This window comes from Dermacentor andersoni, chromosome 4, assembly GCF_023375885.2.
Source record: "Dermacentor andersoni chromosome 4, qqDerAnde1_hic_scaffold, whole genome shotgun sequence".
NCBI lineage: Eukaryota > Metazoa > Arthropoda > Arachnida > Ixodida > Ixodidae > Dermacentor > Dermacentor andersoni.
Genome location: NC_092817.1, coordinates 101,746,037 through 101,759,062, shown reverse-complemented (window position 1 = coordinate 101,759,062; position 13,026 = coordinate 101,746,037). Strand labels below are relative to the sequence as shown.

The 13,026-nt window shown below is 46.3% G+C and overlaps 1 protein-coding gene across 6 annotated transcripts in view; it reads left to right on the top strand.

The window, feature by feature from the left end:
• LOC126536548 (centromere protein I-like) overlaps positions 1 to 13,026 on the top strand; it is a 74,492-nt gene that overhangs the window by 42,688 nt on the left and 18,778 nt on the right. For all 6 annotated transcript variants that reach the window (XM_055074081.1, XM_055074080.1, XM_055074082.2 and 3 more), the window contains 3 exons: positions 1,388 to 1,461; positions 9,382 to 9,564; positions 10,160 to 10,236. In XM_055074081.1, coding sequence (XP_054930056.1) covers positions 1,388 to 1,461; positions 9,382 to 9,564; positions 10,160 to 10,236 — 334 coding nt within the window. The remainder of the gene's footprint in view (positions 1 to 1,387; positions 1,462 to 9,381; positions 9,565 to 10,159; positions 10,237 to 13,026) is intronic.

Genomic DNA, 13,026 nt, shown 5'->3' with positions numbered 1-13,026 from the left:
TGCCCTAACAAGCTGAAATACAGAAAAAAAAATTTGTGAAAGCAATTAAACATGCCTTACAATGTGTCAAAACTTCCATCAGTGAGCCGCCATCTTGACTGGTGTAGTGGTACCGTCTTCGCTTCCCATGCAGAAGTTGTGGGTTCGATTCCTTATGTCAGTGTAACTTTTTCTTCTTTTTTTTATTCTAGAGTAAAGGAAACATTATGTAGCCATTTCACCACATTCACAAGTTAAAGCACCACTCAATTTAAGTAACAACTACAAATAAATCTTACGAGTAATCGTAAAATAATATATTGTTAGATGTGTACATGTCATAAGGCAATTATCAAATTGAAATAGTGGATACAGCTACTTTTGTAGTTTGTACATCTATATACGCTTGCAGCAATGCGGTAGCAGCTGTCTCTTTTCACCTCATGCAGCACAAACCAGAGTGTGTAATGCTGCCGCGTGAAGTTTGTCTAAGTTTTGCTCGATGTAGCCCACGCTTAACAAGAAAAACTGCATAGAAAGGAGACATGGAAACCCATTCAGTTTAACTCAGCCGAAAGTAGACAACACTTGTGTCACCGCATAAAGGTGGTGGAACATAGTGATGTCTGTACGATGTAATATATGAGGGGGAATGCCGCGGCTTGAAGGGAGGGTAATAATTAAGCACTCGTACCTGTGTAATCGTAGGGCGCTGACATGAAATTCTTGTAAAAAAGTATTCCTTGAGAGATACTTTCGGTGTCTAGGTGTACATCAAAAACCGTTTCAGGGACCCTCTAACAGCATTTGTTCAGGGCTGCCAATCATTTACCTGCAGGAAAGAATAACTGCATCTGAAATTAGGTGTACATTCTTCCTGGCTACCTTGCAGACTCTCAGAAATAATGGACAAAGTAGAACGTAAAAATGCAGTGAGATCTGTTACATTGGTGGGACTTCAAGTGCAAAACTGAGAAATAGAACTACCTAGTTTCACCTTCAGTTTGACTACTAGTAATCAACCTCTTTGTATTGTAGAAATGCACATAAATTTTTGAAAGAATGCTCTATCAATATTAACATTTATGATTCATGTTATGTGCTGCCTTAAAGTTGAAGCTGTGCTACAATTATTTGATAGTTAATACAATAGGCCTAATATACCATGCCCACAGGGTTGTGTAGTAGTATGGATGATTAATATAGTTAGCATGTCATCACATTGCTCTATTTTTCCAGCATGTTTGTGTGTTCTGTTCGCGCCACTTATTAACGGAAGCCACTGTAGTTTTCCCTCAAACTGCCAGAGTATACAATGAAACCCTGGTGGTGACAATGACATTGCTTTAAAATCACAGTTGTGCTTGCACAGTTTCTCTTGCAACAATACCACGTTTTGACTGTGCAGTTTTCCGTAGCCCGGAAACTGATAAGGGCAGGCATTTCCTCAAGTCACTGGCAAGCATGGTCAGCATACTACAGGTGAGACTGAAGGCTCCTTTAGTACTAAAGGGAATTTGGGTCAATGAGTTACTACATTTAACCCTTTGGGTGCCGAGTGTTTTTCCAAGTGCAACAATTTCAATTTCTTTCCAAGTAGCGCATTAGCAGGCTTTAAATTCAAATGCTATTCATTGGTGATATGTTGCTGAACATTTATAAAATAAATCTGGACATTCAAGGAAAAAAGATTATGACTTGTAGTAATTTATTATATTCATTAATGCTACTCGGGCAGCAAGTAGCTTCTTCATTGCTGTCACTGTTCCTTGAAGACATTGCGTAATAAACATTAACGTGTTCTGAATCAGAGTTCATAAGAGACCCTTCTATTTCTGCATCAACAGAAGTTCTTGAATTTCTACATCATTCAAAATATGCCGATATGCAGTGTTGGAAAGTAAGAGACATGAGCAACACTGACACTCAGTAAGTTTTGTCATGCCACCTGTTGTTTAAAAACAAAGCCTACCATAGAAATTTTTTTTTAACGTCCGAGTATCAGGTGGCGCAACCAGTCTACGGGTGTTCCACATTCTCAATTCATCTCTGGCATGGCCAGGGCTGTGCGTTGGTGGCCAAGCGAGTACACTTGGTCATGGCACTTCAAGGCTGACGACAACAACAGTTCACGTCGGCTGCATAGTTAATAAAAGAGTACCATGTACAGTGATCTATCGTTAAGACGAACGCTGAATTCTCCCATACAACAAACAGCATGGGAATGTTTGTTTGGTTTTCCATAGACTGAATGCAAAAAAATCCGCTTAAGACGAACTGCCTCAGACGTTCTCTTTGGTTAAGACAAACATACTGAGTGACCGCCTCCACTACCAGTCCGGGGGTGCGCGCATAGAGACACCCTACTGGAGGCCTGTGGTGCACATTTCCTGTGTGCAGAGGTGAAAACAAGAGGAGGAAACAAAAAAGTTACAGTGACATTTCACTTCGTGAATGCGGGTGACACGCAAGCGCATGGGTGCTATAGCGCACACGAAGCTATCGGCCCTCGGTGCGCCTAGATGCCTACACTGTCTGCATCACAGATTGTATTCAAGACAGGGCTTGAGCGGCCACGTCATATGCAGCAGCCACCAGAGTAGGACGCCCCCGTGTAAACATTCCCTTACTAACTACATTAACAAGCATGGTGTCAGCGCGCGTAGGTAAACATGAATACACCACACTCGATGACTGCGAATGTTCTCTGTCAAAATGCTGCCGTGAGGGATCGCTGCGGCAGCAGCGAGCAAGATGAGCTTCTTGCTGTCTCTCGCTTTAACAAAAAATGAGCTGCAAGAACACAGTGCACGCAAAGCTACGAGCCATCAGCTCACCTAGACTGTGCCCCCGAAGCAGAACGCTTCCAAGATAAAGCCCGTGCTTCTTCCCCCTTTTCCTCCCTTTCGCACGTGAGATTGAGCTGCCATCGTCAGCTCACCGTTGCATGCTTTCACTCGCACACGCAGCGTATGGTGTGCGAGGACTGTGTTATAACGAGACGAACCCGGTACGTCCGTATCGCAAACAAAACCTGTAGCAACTGCTATTGGAGGTCAACGCAGCACGCCTCTGCCTACGTTCTTCCTCCACGACCTTTGCCTCATTTCTCCTTCCACACTTTGCCCAACTTCTCCTAGCCTTTCCTCTAGGTGGCGTTGCTTTGCTGCACGTTCAGCACGCTCCTTCGTAGTTTCACTAGCTAGTAGCTCGCACCGATAACCTGTGAGACGGCAGATGCCTTCTTGAACTCCTTAGTGCCCTAGTGAACTTCTTCCTGCAGCACAAAGGCATAGAAGGATTATTAAGCTTATTAGATGAGATGATGTCGTTTGTGGCTGCTCGCCGATTTGGACAGAAGCGGCAAACATCCATCACGGACTGAATGAAACCAAGCTAAAGTACCACTTGAACACAGTTTTATATTGTGTTCAGCTGAATAAATGCTATATATGTCGTTTTCACCCATTGCAACTCTACTTCATTTGCCGTTTTAAAGTAAGATATTTAGATGCACCTGATCGTGTTGCCATTTATTCTTCTGACAAGACGAACTTCTGATAAGATGAGCAAACTTTCATGGTGCCTTGCGGTTCGCTTTAAAGGGAGTGTACTGTATACTACTGAAGTAAATTCCCCGCAGGGGCGTCTGCGCCAGCAGGCATTTGGTGTGTTGCGACACCACGGACCCGAGCACACGAGGGTTGGACCCTCCCGCGTGTAGCCGTGTGCGGCTTAGCCGTGTCTGGGGAAAAGGGGATCCTGGGGGTTGAGCCGATGCTGGGTGTTTGGACCTTTAAGGCCCCCCGGCGGAGGCAACACACCTCTTCGGCCTCGGCTTCACATAGACGGCACCTCCAGGCTGACCCACTTGGAGGAAATCAGCAGTCGCCTTTTCCTGTCTCTCTCTTTCTACAACCTTCGTCTTTCCCTTACTTTCCACCTTTCCTGTCTCCTTCTCTCTTCTATTTACTTCCTTTTTCTTGGCGGCAAGGGTTAACCCTGTGTGGCTATCCAACCTTGGGTACACCATATTTGGTTATAGTGATGACGTACAGCTGGCATTTACAGGACCTGTACATACAGTCCCTGTAGCGTCCCCTTGTAGGGCTCCATGGTGGGTGGCTGGCGTTATTTCCGAAAATTCAATTCCTTTATGGCTAGCTCCTTCCCTCCGCTTCCTGATCGCCCTCACAAAAGAGGGCGCACCGATGAAGTTTTCCAGTTCCTTGGACGTCAAAGACCAAACTTTCCACGTTACCATGTGATCCACTCAGAAAAATCCGATAAACAAGTACGAAACATTTCCCCTTTTCTAGTTTCCAAGTCCTTAACTGATGTCCTTGGTCCAGGCTACAAGGTATCAAGGCTGGCAAGTGGTGATCTCCTGTTAGAGCTCCATGATCAGAAACAGTACGGAAAGTTGCCCAGTCTAGTATCATTTGGAGATGTTCCATTGACAGTAACTCCACACCGCACTCTCAACACCACCCGCGGCATTGTCTCGGATGACGATTTGCTCCAGCTGACAGAGTGATCAGAATGTTGTCAATGTGAGAAGAATTAAGATGAGAAGGGATGGAAAAGAAATTCAAACTAAGTACCTAATACTCACATTTGCTACAAGTATTCTGCCTGAGTCTGTAGAGGCCGGGTACATCAAGCTCCGTGTCAGACCATATGTGCCGAATCCCCTAAGATGTTTCAAATGCCAGCGTTTCGGCCACAGTTCGCAGAGCTGCCGGGGCCGCCAAACATGTGCGAAATGTAGTGCCCTTGAACACGCCACTGAAGCTTGTAAGAACTCTCTCCACTGTGTAAACTGCGACGGGGATCACGCCGCGTACTCGTGGTCGTGCCCCTCCTGGAAGAAGGAAAAAAAAATTTTAACGATAAAAGTAAAAGAGAATATATCGTTCAAAGAGGCACGAAGGCGGGTAGCATACCTGCCAAAGAAAAGCTTTGCCGAAGTGGCGCGTCAGGGGGCAGCGTCACAATGGCCTCCGGCGGCTGTCCGACCCACAAGCAGTGAGTCGGCAGTTACGCCATCTGCCCCCACGGTGGTCGCAGCTAGTGCTGCTCCACCAACCGAGCAGAAGGGAGTATCAACCGCGAAGGTGGGCTCAGCCGAGACTGCCCCAACCTCCCCGGCCTCTTCCAGTGCTGGCAACAGCCGGCGCAGCCAAATCCCTCAGGGAGCCCCATCGACCTCTGGGCTGGTGGGCACAGGGGTCTTGCCCTCCAAGGCGGGACTCTCTCGGGAAACTTCTCGCTCGCAAGAGCACGTGTCCGGCGCCTCACAAGAGGCAATGGACACTACACCTATCCTCAAGGCACACCAAGCGCCTAAGGAGCGGCGAGGTTCCCTCGAACGCTTCAAAAAGAGCAAAACCCCGGTTACAGGGCCTCGAAAGAGCTCTGGAACCTAATCTCTGAAATCTCTGTAATTATTACTACTGTTTCCGTATACACAGCACCTATTTACTTCCAACATGGATACACCAATAATTCAATGGAACGTCAGAGGTCTTCTTAGGAACCTTGATGACGTGCAGGAACTTATCCAAAAACACAATCCAAAAGTGCTGTGTCTACAGGAAACACACTTAAAACCACAACGCACAAACTTTCTCCGACCGTATGTCAAGTTTCGCAAAGATCGCGATGATGCTGTCGTATCATCAGGCGGTGTTGCCATTTTTATTCATAAAAGCATTTCGTGTCAGTGTTTACAGCTACAAACGCCCCTTGAAGCAGTGGCGGTTCGAGTTGTTCTCCTAAATAAACTCATCACGATTTGCTCGATTTACGTACCCCCACACTACAAATTAAACAAACATGAATTTCAGTCATTTATAGACGAATTGCCAGAACCTTATGTTGTTCTTGGCGATTTCAATGCGCACAGCTCCCTGTGGGGCGACTCTCGTATAGATGCGCGAGGTCGTCTTGTTGAACAGCTCCTTTTTTCTTGTGGTGCATGCCTTCTAAATAAGAAGGAACCCACATATTACTCTCTAGCAAACAGAACCTTTTCTTCAATCGATCTCAGCATAGTTTCTCCTTCTATTCTGCCTGAACTCGAATAGGAAGTTACAAAGAACCCTTACGGAAGCGATCACTTCCCCATACTACTACGAACACCTAAAGAAAACTAATATCCACCACAGGCACCTCGGTGGAAGATTGAGACTGCTGATTGGGAGAAATTTCGAACTCTTACTGGTATCTCATGGCATGACATCTCCTCGTTAGAAATTGATGCTGCTGTGGAATATTTTACAGCCTTGATAATAGATGCTGCATCTAAATGCATATCACAAGTAAATGGCTTGGCATGTAAACGGCGTGTCCCGTGGTGGAACGACGATTGTAGGATCGCTCGTAAGAAACAAAACAAAGTGTGGGGGTTGCTACGCGCCTCCCCCACTGCGGAGAATCTTATAAACTTTAAAAAAGTCAAATCCCAAGGCAGGCGAACCCGCCGACATGCCAGAAGAGAGAGTTGGCAAACGTTTTTATCGTGTATCAACTCGTATACAGATGAGGCCAAAGTCTGGAACAGGGTTAGTAGGATAAGAGGGCGACAAACATACCCCCCCTCCCTTTGATAAACACACAAGGCGAAACCCTGCAAGACCAGGCAGATTCACTTGGGGAGCATTTCGAGCGTGTGTCGAGCTCAATCAATTATTCCCAGTCCTTCCCAATTATTCCCAGCGGCATATCGGATTGGCGTCTCCGGTGTAAATACAATGGGTAACTGCTGATGTCTGGCCTAAAAGTCAGCCGTCCAGGTAAAAATTGCCGCTGTAAGTTTCCAAGAGATGGCGATGATCAGCAGCTTGTGCCGGAAGATTAGGTGCAATCATCTTGCTAAGTTCATCTGTGAGAGTCGGTGAATCGGTGGTTCCTGTAGAGGGCGATGGAATTTCGGCGTCAAGAGCCGATATCTCGCAATCGTTCACAGGCGAGATGTCACCCAAAGACATGCCTCTGGAAAGAATTTGAGTCGAGCAGTTAGTTATGGAGAGGAAGCGAAGTATGATTGTCTGTAACAGTGAGCAGGTATGGGGAACGGCCAAATTTCTTTCATGCAGTATGTCAGCGCTGGAACATAGTACATAGACGCCATCAGGAACGGATAGGAACGACAGTAGGGTGACGTACGTAGTGGCTTGAGGCGACGGGCAGATGTCTTCGCAAAAGCATAACCATGGTTGTGTGACTGGTGGACTATAGCAACTGTGGGGCAGTTCAAGCTGAATGACACTAGACGTGCAGTCAAATAGGGCTGAATGGGACGATAAAAAGTCTAAGCTGAGTATAGCGTAAGGGCATTGTTCATAATGTAGGGGCATTATTCCAAAACAGCAAACAAAACAGTCGTTAGGCGCCCCGCAATGCCAATGCGAGTGGCGCACTTGCCAAGCATGGTAGGCGTTTCTCCATCGGCGACATGGAGGGTGCGTGATGCAGTGGGTGTGAGAACTTTTTTTCAGGCGTTGGCGCAATTGGGCACTCATCACGGATACGTGTGCGCCAGTGTCAGTGAGTGGTGGGACACTTGACGCTATCCACTAAAATGTCCATCAAGCTCTGTTTGGTCAGCAAAGTAATGAGAGGGTTTTGCGGTCGAGTCGTCAATGCAGTGTCACTTCCAGGAGCTGCATCGTTTAGTTTTCTGAAGATGGGCATTGGGGTTGCATCGGGAACAGTGGGCAACGAGCCTCTGCTGATAGGGACAATGGTCGACGAGCTGATGGCGAACGGGACTGGTGGCATCAAAATGATGACGTGGGACTGTTCTAAGGAGCATGAGCGTCATTGTTTGGCTGTTGCGGTGCCCATGGAGGCTGGTAACGATGCTCGCTCTGTTTGAGACGATAATAACTGGTGAGTGGTGGTCACAGAGGGGAGGAGACAGTATGGTTGTTACAATGGCAAGCAACGTGACTAATACGCCGGCAGGCAAAACAAATTTCCCGATCGTCTGCGGTTTGTCACTCGACAGGATTTCGGTAGCATGCAGGATACCATGGACCAGTCAATGGACCTGAAGCATGAGATAGCTGTGAAGCAGTAATGGCACATACAAAATGAACTCAAGATAAGCAAGTTCTTCGCAGACTATTAAATATCCTGCACAAATGGTGCTGTAGGCAAGTTGTTCGGTTCACTGGGACGAGAAAAAAGGGTAAGAGCCATGACTTCAAGTTCTTGCTGCACTATCCATGTCAAGTCTTGTGATGATGTTCGCTGCACTCCTAGTGTGTTGTCGCAAGAGGATGTCGCAGCTGTGTTTGGCAGACGTGCGAACAGCGTTGCAGTGCAGCAGCTCCTGGCCCGTTCAAAGCGTTGACTCTCTTTTATGATGTCCTGTACTGTTTCACAATTTTTGCACATGAGCAGGTTGAAAGCACCATCAGCGATCCCCTTCAGTACATGCCCAGCCTTGTCTGACTCAACCATATCGCTGTCGGCCGTATGGCACTGAGCCAGCACATGCTGTAAGAGATGTATGATTCTGTGGACATCTGGGCGAGGGTCACTAGTTCTTTCTTAACATTGCTCTTCCGCCTGGCGGGACGGTCGCATAAGTCCCTCATCTTCTGCTTGCGTGTGTCTCACTCGTTAAGCTCTTCCTCGTGGTTGTCATACCACACCTTCGCCGTGCCTTGTAGGTAGAAGACCAAGTTACCCAACATAATCGTCAGATCCCCTTTGTTGGGCACTTATACGCTCATACGTGGCTATCCAGTCTTCCACATCGAGGTGGTCGGTGCCGCAGGACATTCCCTGATCCTGCGGCTGAGCCAGCACAACCGTCAAGGTTGTAGGCGTTAATGTAGGCCGTGCCATGTCAGGTCCTGTTCCGTATGGTGTTGTCCTGTACGAGGTGACAACCACTTCGGTGCTCCATTGTTGCCGCACTGTTGCCAGACAGCTTTTTCTTTCAGCTAAAATTAGGAAAACTAGGTTTTTTGCAGAATAACGCTAAAACAATGCTACAAAAACACAGCATGTGTAAAAAGGGGAGTGTCGCTGGTTGCTTTGCTTTCAGAACGCTTCTTTTTTGGCTTGATATCAATTGCGCAAAATGAAGTGTGATACTGAAAAAGATGCAGAAAAGCATGTACTTTCATGTTTAAAAAAAAACAATAACATCTTTCTTTTTTTATGATATTCGCTTACTCTGTCCCCTTAAATTAATAAAACAAGCTTGGAAATAAATTGGCAGTATAAATTTTCAATCTATTTGCATACATACATCATATTGAAGAACTGAACATCTTACAACAATCTAAAGAAATCTAGGAAATTTTTGTATACAATTTAGGGTAAAACTGGCTTAGGAGGTTGGTAGCATTGCTGCTGATGGCAATCTGTTCCTGTGTTCAGGAGAACCCGCCTGCTGTGGAACAGTGGCTCATGGAGTGTGTGGGCCTGTGGGATGCGGATCACTACTGGGAGCAGATCCTGGCACTCATATCCAGCTTCTCACTGACCTCGCCCAACCATTTCTTTCTGTGCATCTGGGAGCCAATTGCCCAGATTCTCTTCTACCAGAGCCTCGAAATGCAGGTAGGGTGGTAGTTGTTGTGTGCAAGCTGTTAAAAGATTTTAAATTGAAGCGTTTTTGGCCATTCATCTTCATAACCTTCAGCGCAAAAAAAAAGACGGACAACTGAGAAGCACACATAGACATAGCTGACTCCCAAGTGAATCTGTATTGCTTGAAGCGCAAACACTCAAGGAAGATACACATGTGCAACAGGGAACGCAAAGCATGACAGGAAAACCCTGAGGGCAGTTTGATGCTAAACCAATCTCACGAGGTAAAAGCCCCTTGGGTGGTCAAAATGACATGAAATTTTCCACGATGGTATCTTTCATAACCTTGCAGATCAGCCAGTCAATTAACCAGTCATCCTTAGGCAATAAAGACACTTTGATACTGCCTGTGATTTCAGTATCTGTTGCTTTGAATTTTTTATAACTTAATTATATTACTATAATGAGATGTGGGCTAGGCTTCACATAATGTAGGAAATTATCTGGTGATTTGCTTGGCTTAGAGCACTTTGGAAGAGCACTTCAACATTTGGGAGCTAGATGTGCCTTAAAAGAAGCCTCCAAACCACTCACTGTCCTCATCATGCATTTTGTTATCTTACAGGTGAATATATTCCAGTGCTTCACGGAGCTGTGTCGCTTCTGGACTCTAGTGGAAGTGCCTCGCTCTCGAGGGCGCAGGTCTGTACTACCTTTGTTTCAGCATCTTTCAAGAAATGCCTTTAAAGATGCGTGATTCTTTTTCTTTATTCTTTTTCTTTTTTTTTTCCATTTCACATGTCTCAATATTACCAAACAGTGGAGCAAGAGCAAGCACATGGCTTTCATTTAAGCACAGTGGGGCTCAGTGTGCCGTATTGTTGACCTAGTTGCTCGGTGGTTGAGTGTGGCCTGTACAGTAGTGTTTGCAGTAATGTGTAAGGCCTTGTTCTTGTTTTCCGTAAACGATTGCAACTTGATTGTTATTGCAGCATTGGTCACTGAATGTAAAGCGAATGTAAATTTACACGCTGGTCTGTTCTGTTAAACCACTAATAAATTAGGAATTCACCGCAAACAAATTCCAGTGTGCTGGAAGCTATCTTGATTGCTTGGAATGCTGCCTATGGCCTCAGCAATCTTTCACGTGCCCAGGAACTGCCACTTGTGTTGACAAATGCCAACTCAGCGGGAGTCATCTACAAGGCTCTGTGCAGCATAGTGGCATATTCTCACTAGCAGTGCAAAAGACTTCTATTTACTGCATTACACATGCTTCAAGCTTACGTCAAGGTCCCAGGTGCAGGAATATACCTTTGAACTAAGAACTACGAATGTGCTTTGGTGCTGTGTACTGTTCCTTGGCTAAGGAGGGTCGATAATTGAGTCAAGAGAAATGGTCTTGGTCAGGCAGTCACTGTTCGCTAGGATATAAACACAGGCAATATTACACTAACTTTTACTGTACGAAACAGTTTCGGTAAATGATCCAGTAGCTCATCTCGTAAGCAAGACCAACGTCCTTTAGCATATAGAATGTGTAGCCAGAAAGTAGCAAATGGCATCAAGGTCTGAAATTCATGTGTTTGACTGTCGTTGAGTACCCCCGCAGCTATTTTGTTCTATCAAGAAATTTCTTACCCAGAAAGCTTACTTCTTTATTGCTGATTGAAAATATACTTGTTATATAAAAGATGTTTTTAACGCAGAAAAACATTACTCATAAAACAAATAAAAGGGGGTTACTGAACTTTATTTTTATTCCATTGCATATTGTTGCGTATACCCTGCTGAACTAAACATGCTGAATGGGGATCCAGGCGTTTGTACTTCACGAAACCTAACCGTTGACGCGCGATGCCGAGACGAACCTCGTTCTCTTCCTCTTCAGTCCCCTTGCTGTGCCACACCATGTGGCACTACCCCCTCTTCAAAAAAAAAAATAATAATAAAGGAATGAAAACATACATATGCTTGACGTGAGAGCGTTGAGATGGCCTAGGACGAACACATAGGCTATAGTCACAATCACTGTGGTGTGCGATATAGTCACAAGGCACTGAGGGACGAGCAACAACAATAACTAACCTAAGCGGCTGAAAATGTCGAATTGTAGGGGCTATGGTACGGTTTCAACTGCACAACATGCACAATCTCAGATTGCGGTTGTCAATGTTGGGGAGGCTGGCTTCCGTCAGGAAGGACTTCGTAATTCACGTCACTAATTCGCTGCAACACTTTGTAAGGTCCGAAGTAGCGGCTCAAAAAGCTTCTCGGATAGTCCTTTTTGGCGCACAGGAGTCCAGACCAAAACTTGATCGCCAGGTTGGAACTTGACTTGTCGATGGCGGAGATTGTAACGTTGCGCATCGATGCTCCGTTGTTTCTTTATGTGCACTCGGGCAAGCTGACGGGCTTCTTCCGTGCGCTGCACGAAGAGTTCGCCATCTTGGGCGAGATCGAGGTGAGCGATGTTGTCGCACGGCAGCATTGCTTCTAACATAGTCTGCACTTCACAGCTGTAAACGAGGTAAAACGGCGTGAAGCGTGTTGTTTCTTGCGTAGCAGCATTATAGGCAAACGTTACGTATGGGAGTATCTCGTCCCATGTCTTGTGCTGTACGTCTACGTACATAGACAGCATGTCAGTCATCGTTTTGTTCAGTCATTCGGTCAAGCCGTTTGTCTGGGGATGATAGGCAGTTGTTCTTCGATGGGTTGTGCAGCTGAGTCTAAAAACGCCTTCAATGGAGCTGCGCTGTAAAGGCTTTGCCTCGGTCTGTGATGACGTGCGATGGGACGCCATGTCGTAGGACAATGCTCTGTATGAAAAACTGGGCAACCTCGGAAGCTGTGCCTCGAGGCAACGCCTTTGTCTCAGCATACCGCGTTAAATAGTCTGTGGCGATGATTATCCACTTGTTGCCAGAAGATGACAGTGGAAACGGGCCCAGAAGATCCATGCTGACCTGGTCGAAAGGTTTGCCCGGTGGGTCAATCAGATTCAGCAATCCCGCAGGCTTCACAGCTGGCGACTTTCGGCGCTTGCATTCACGGCAGGCTTGGACGTACCGCTTAACACACTCGGCAAGTTTCAGCCAGTGGTAGGATTTGCGCACTCTATCAAGCGTTCGCGTAAAACCCAAATGGCCAGACGGAGGCTCGTCATGACAGGCGAATAAAACTTCGGCACAGAGGTTTGCTGGAACGACCAAAAGGTATGTCTTGTTGGTGGCAGCGGAGTTCTTCTTATACAAGACGCCATGTCGTAAACAAAAAGACGACAATCCTTGATCGATGTTCCGTGGTATTGATGGGTTTCGTCCTTCCAGATGTTCGAATATAGGTCGTAGTGAGTCGTCTGCCCACTGCCGTGTGGACAAATCAGTAACGCTTACGGCCCCAAGGAAAATGCCGTCGTCCTCAATTTCTTGGTCGGTAGTGTCGATAGGGGCGCACGAGAGTGCGTCAGCGTCTTCGTGTATGCGGCCC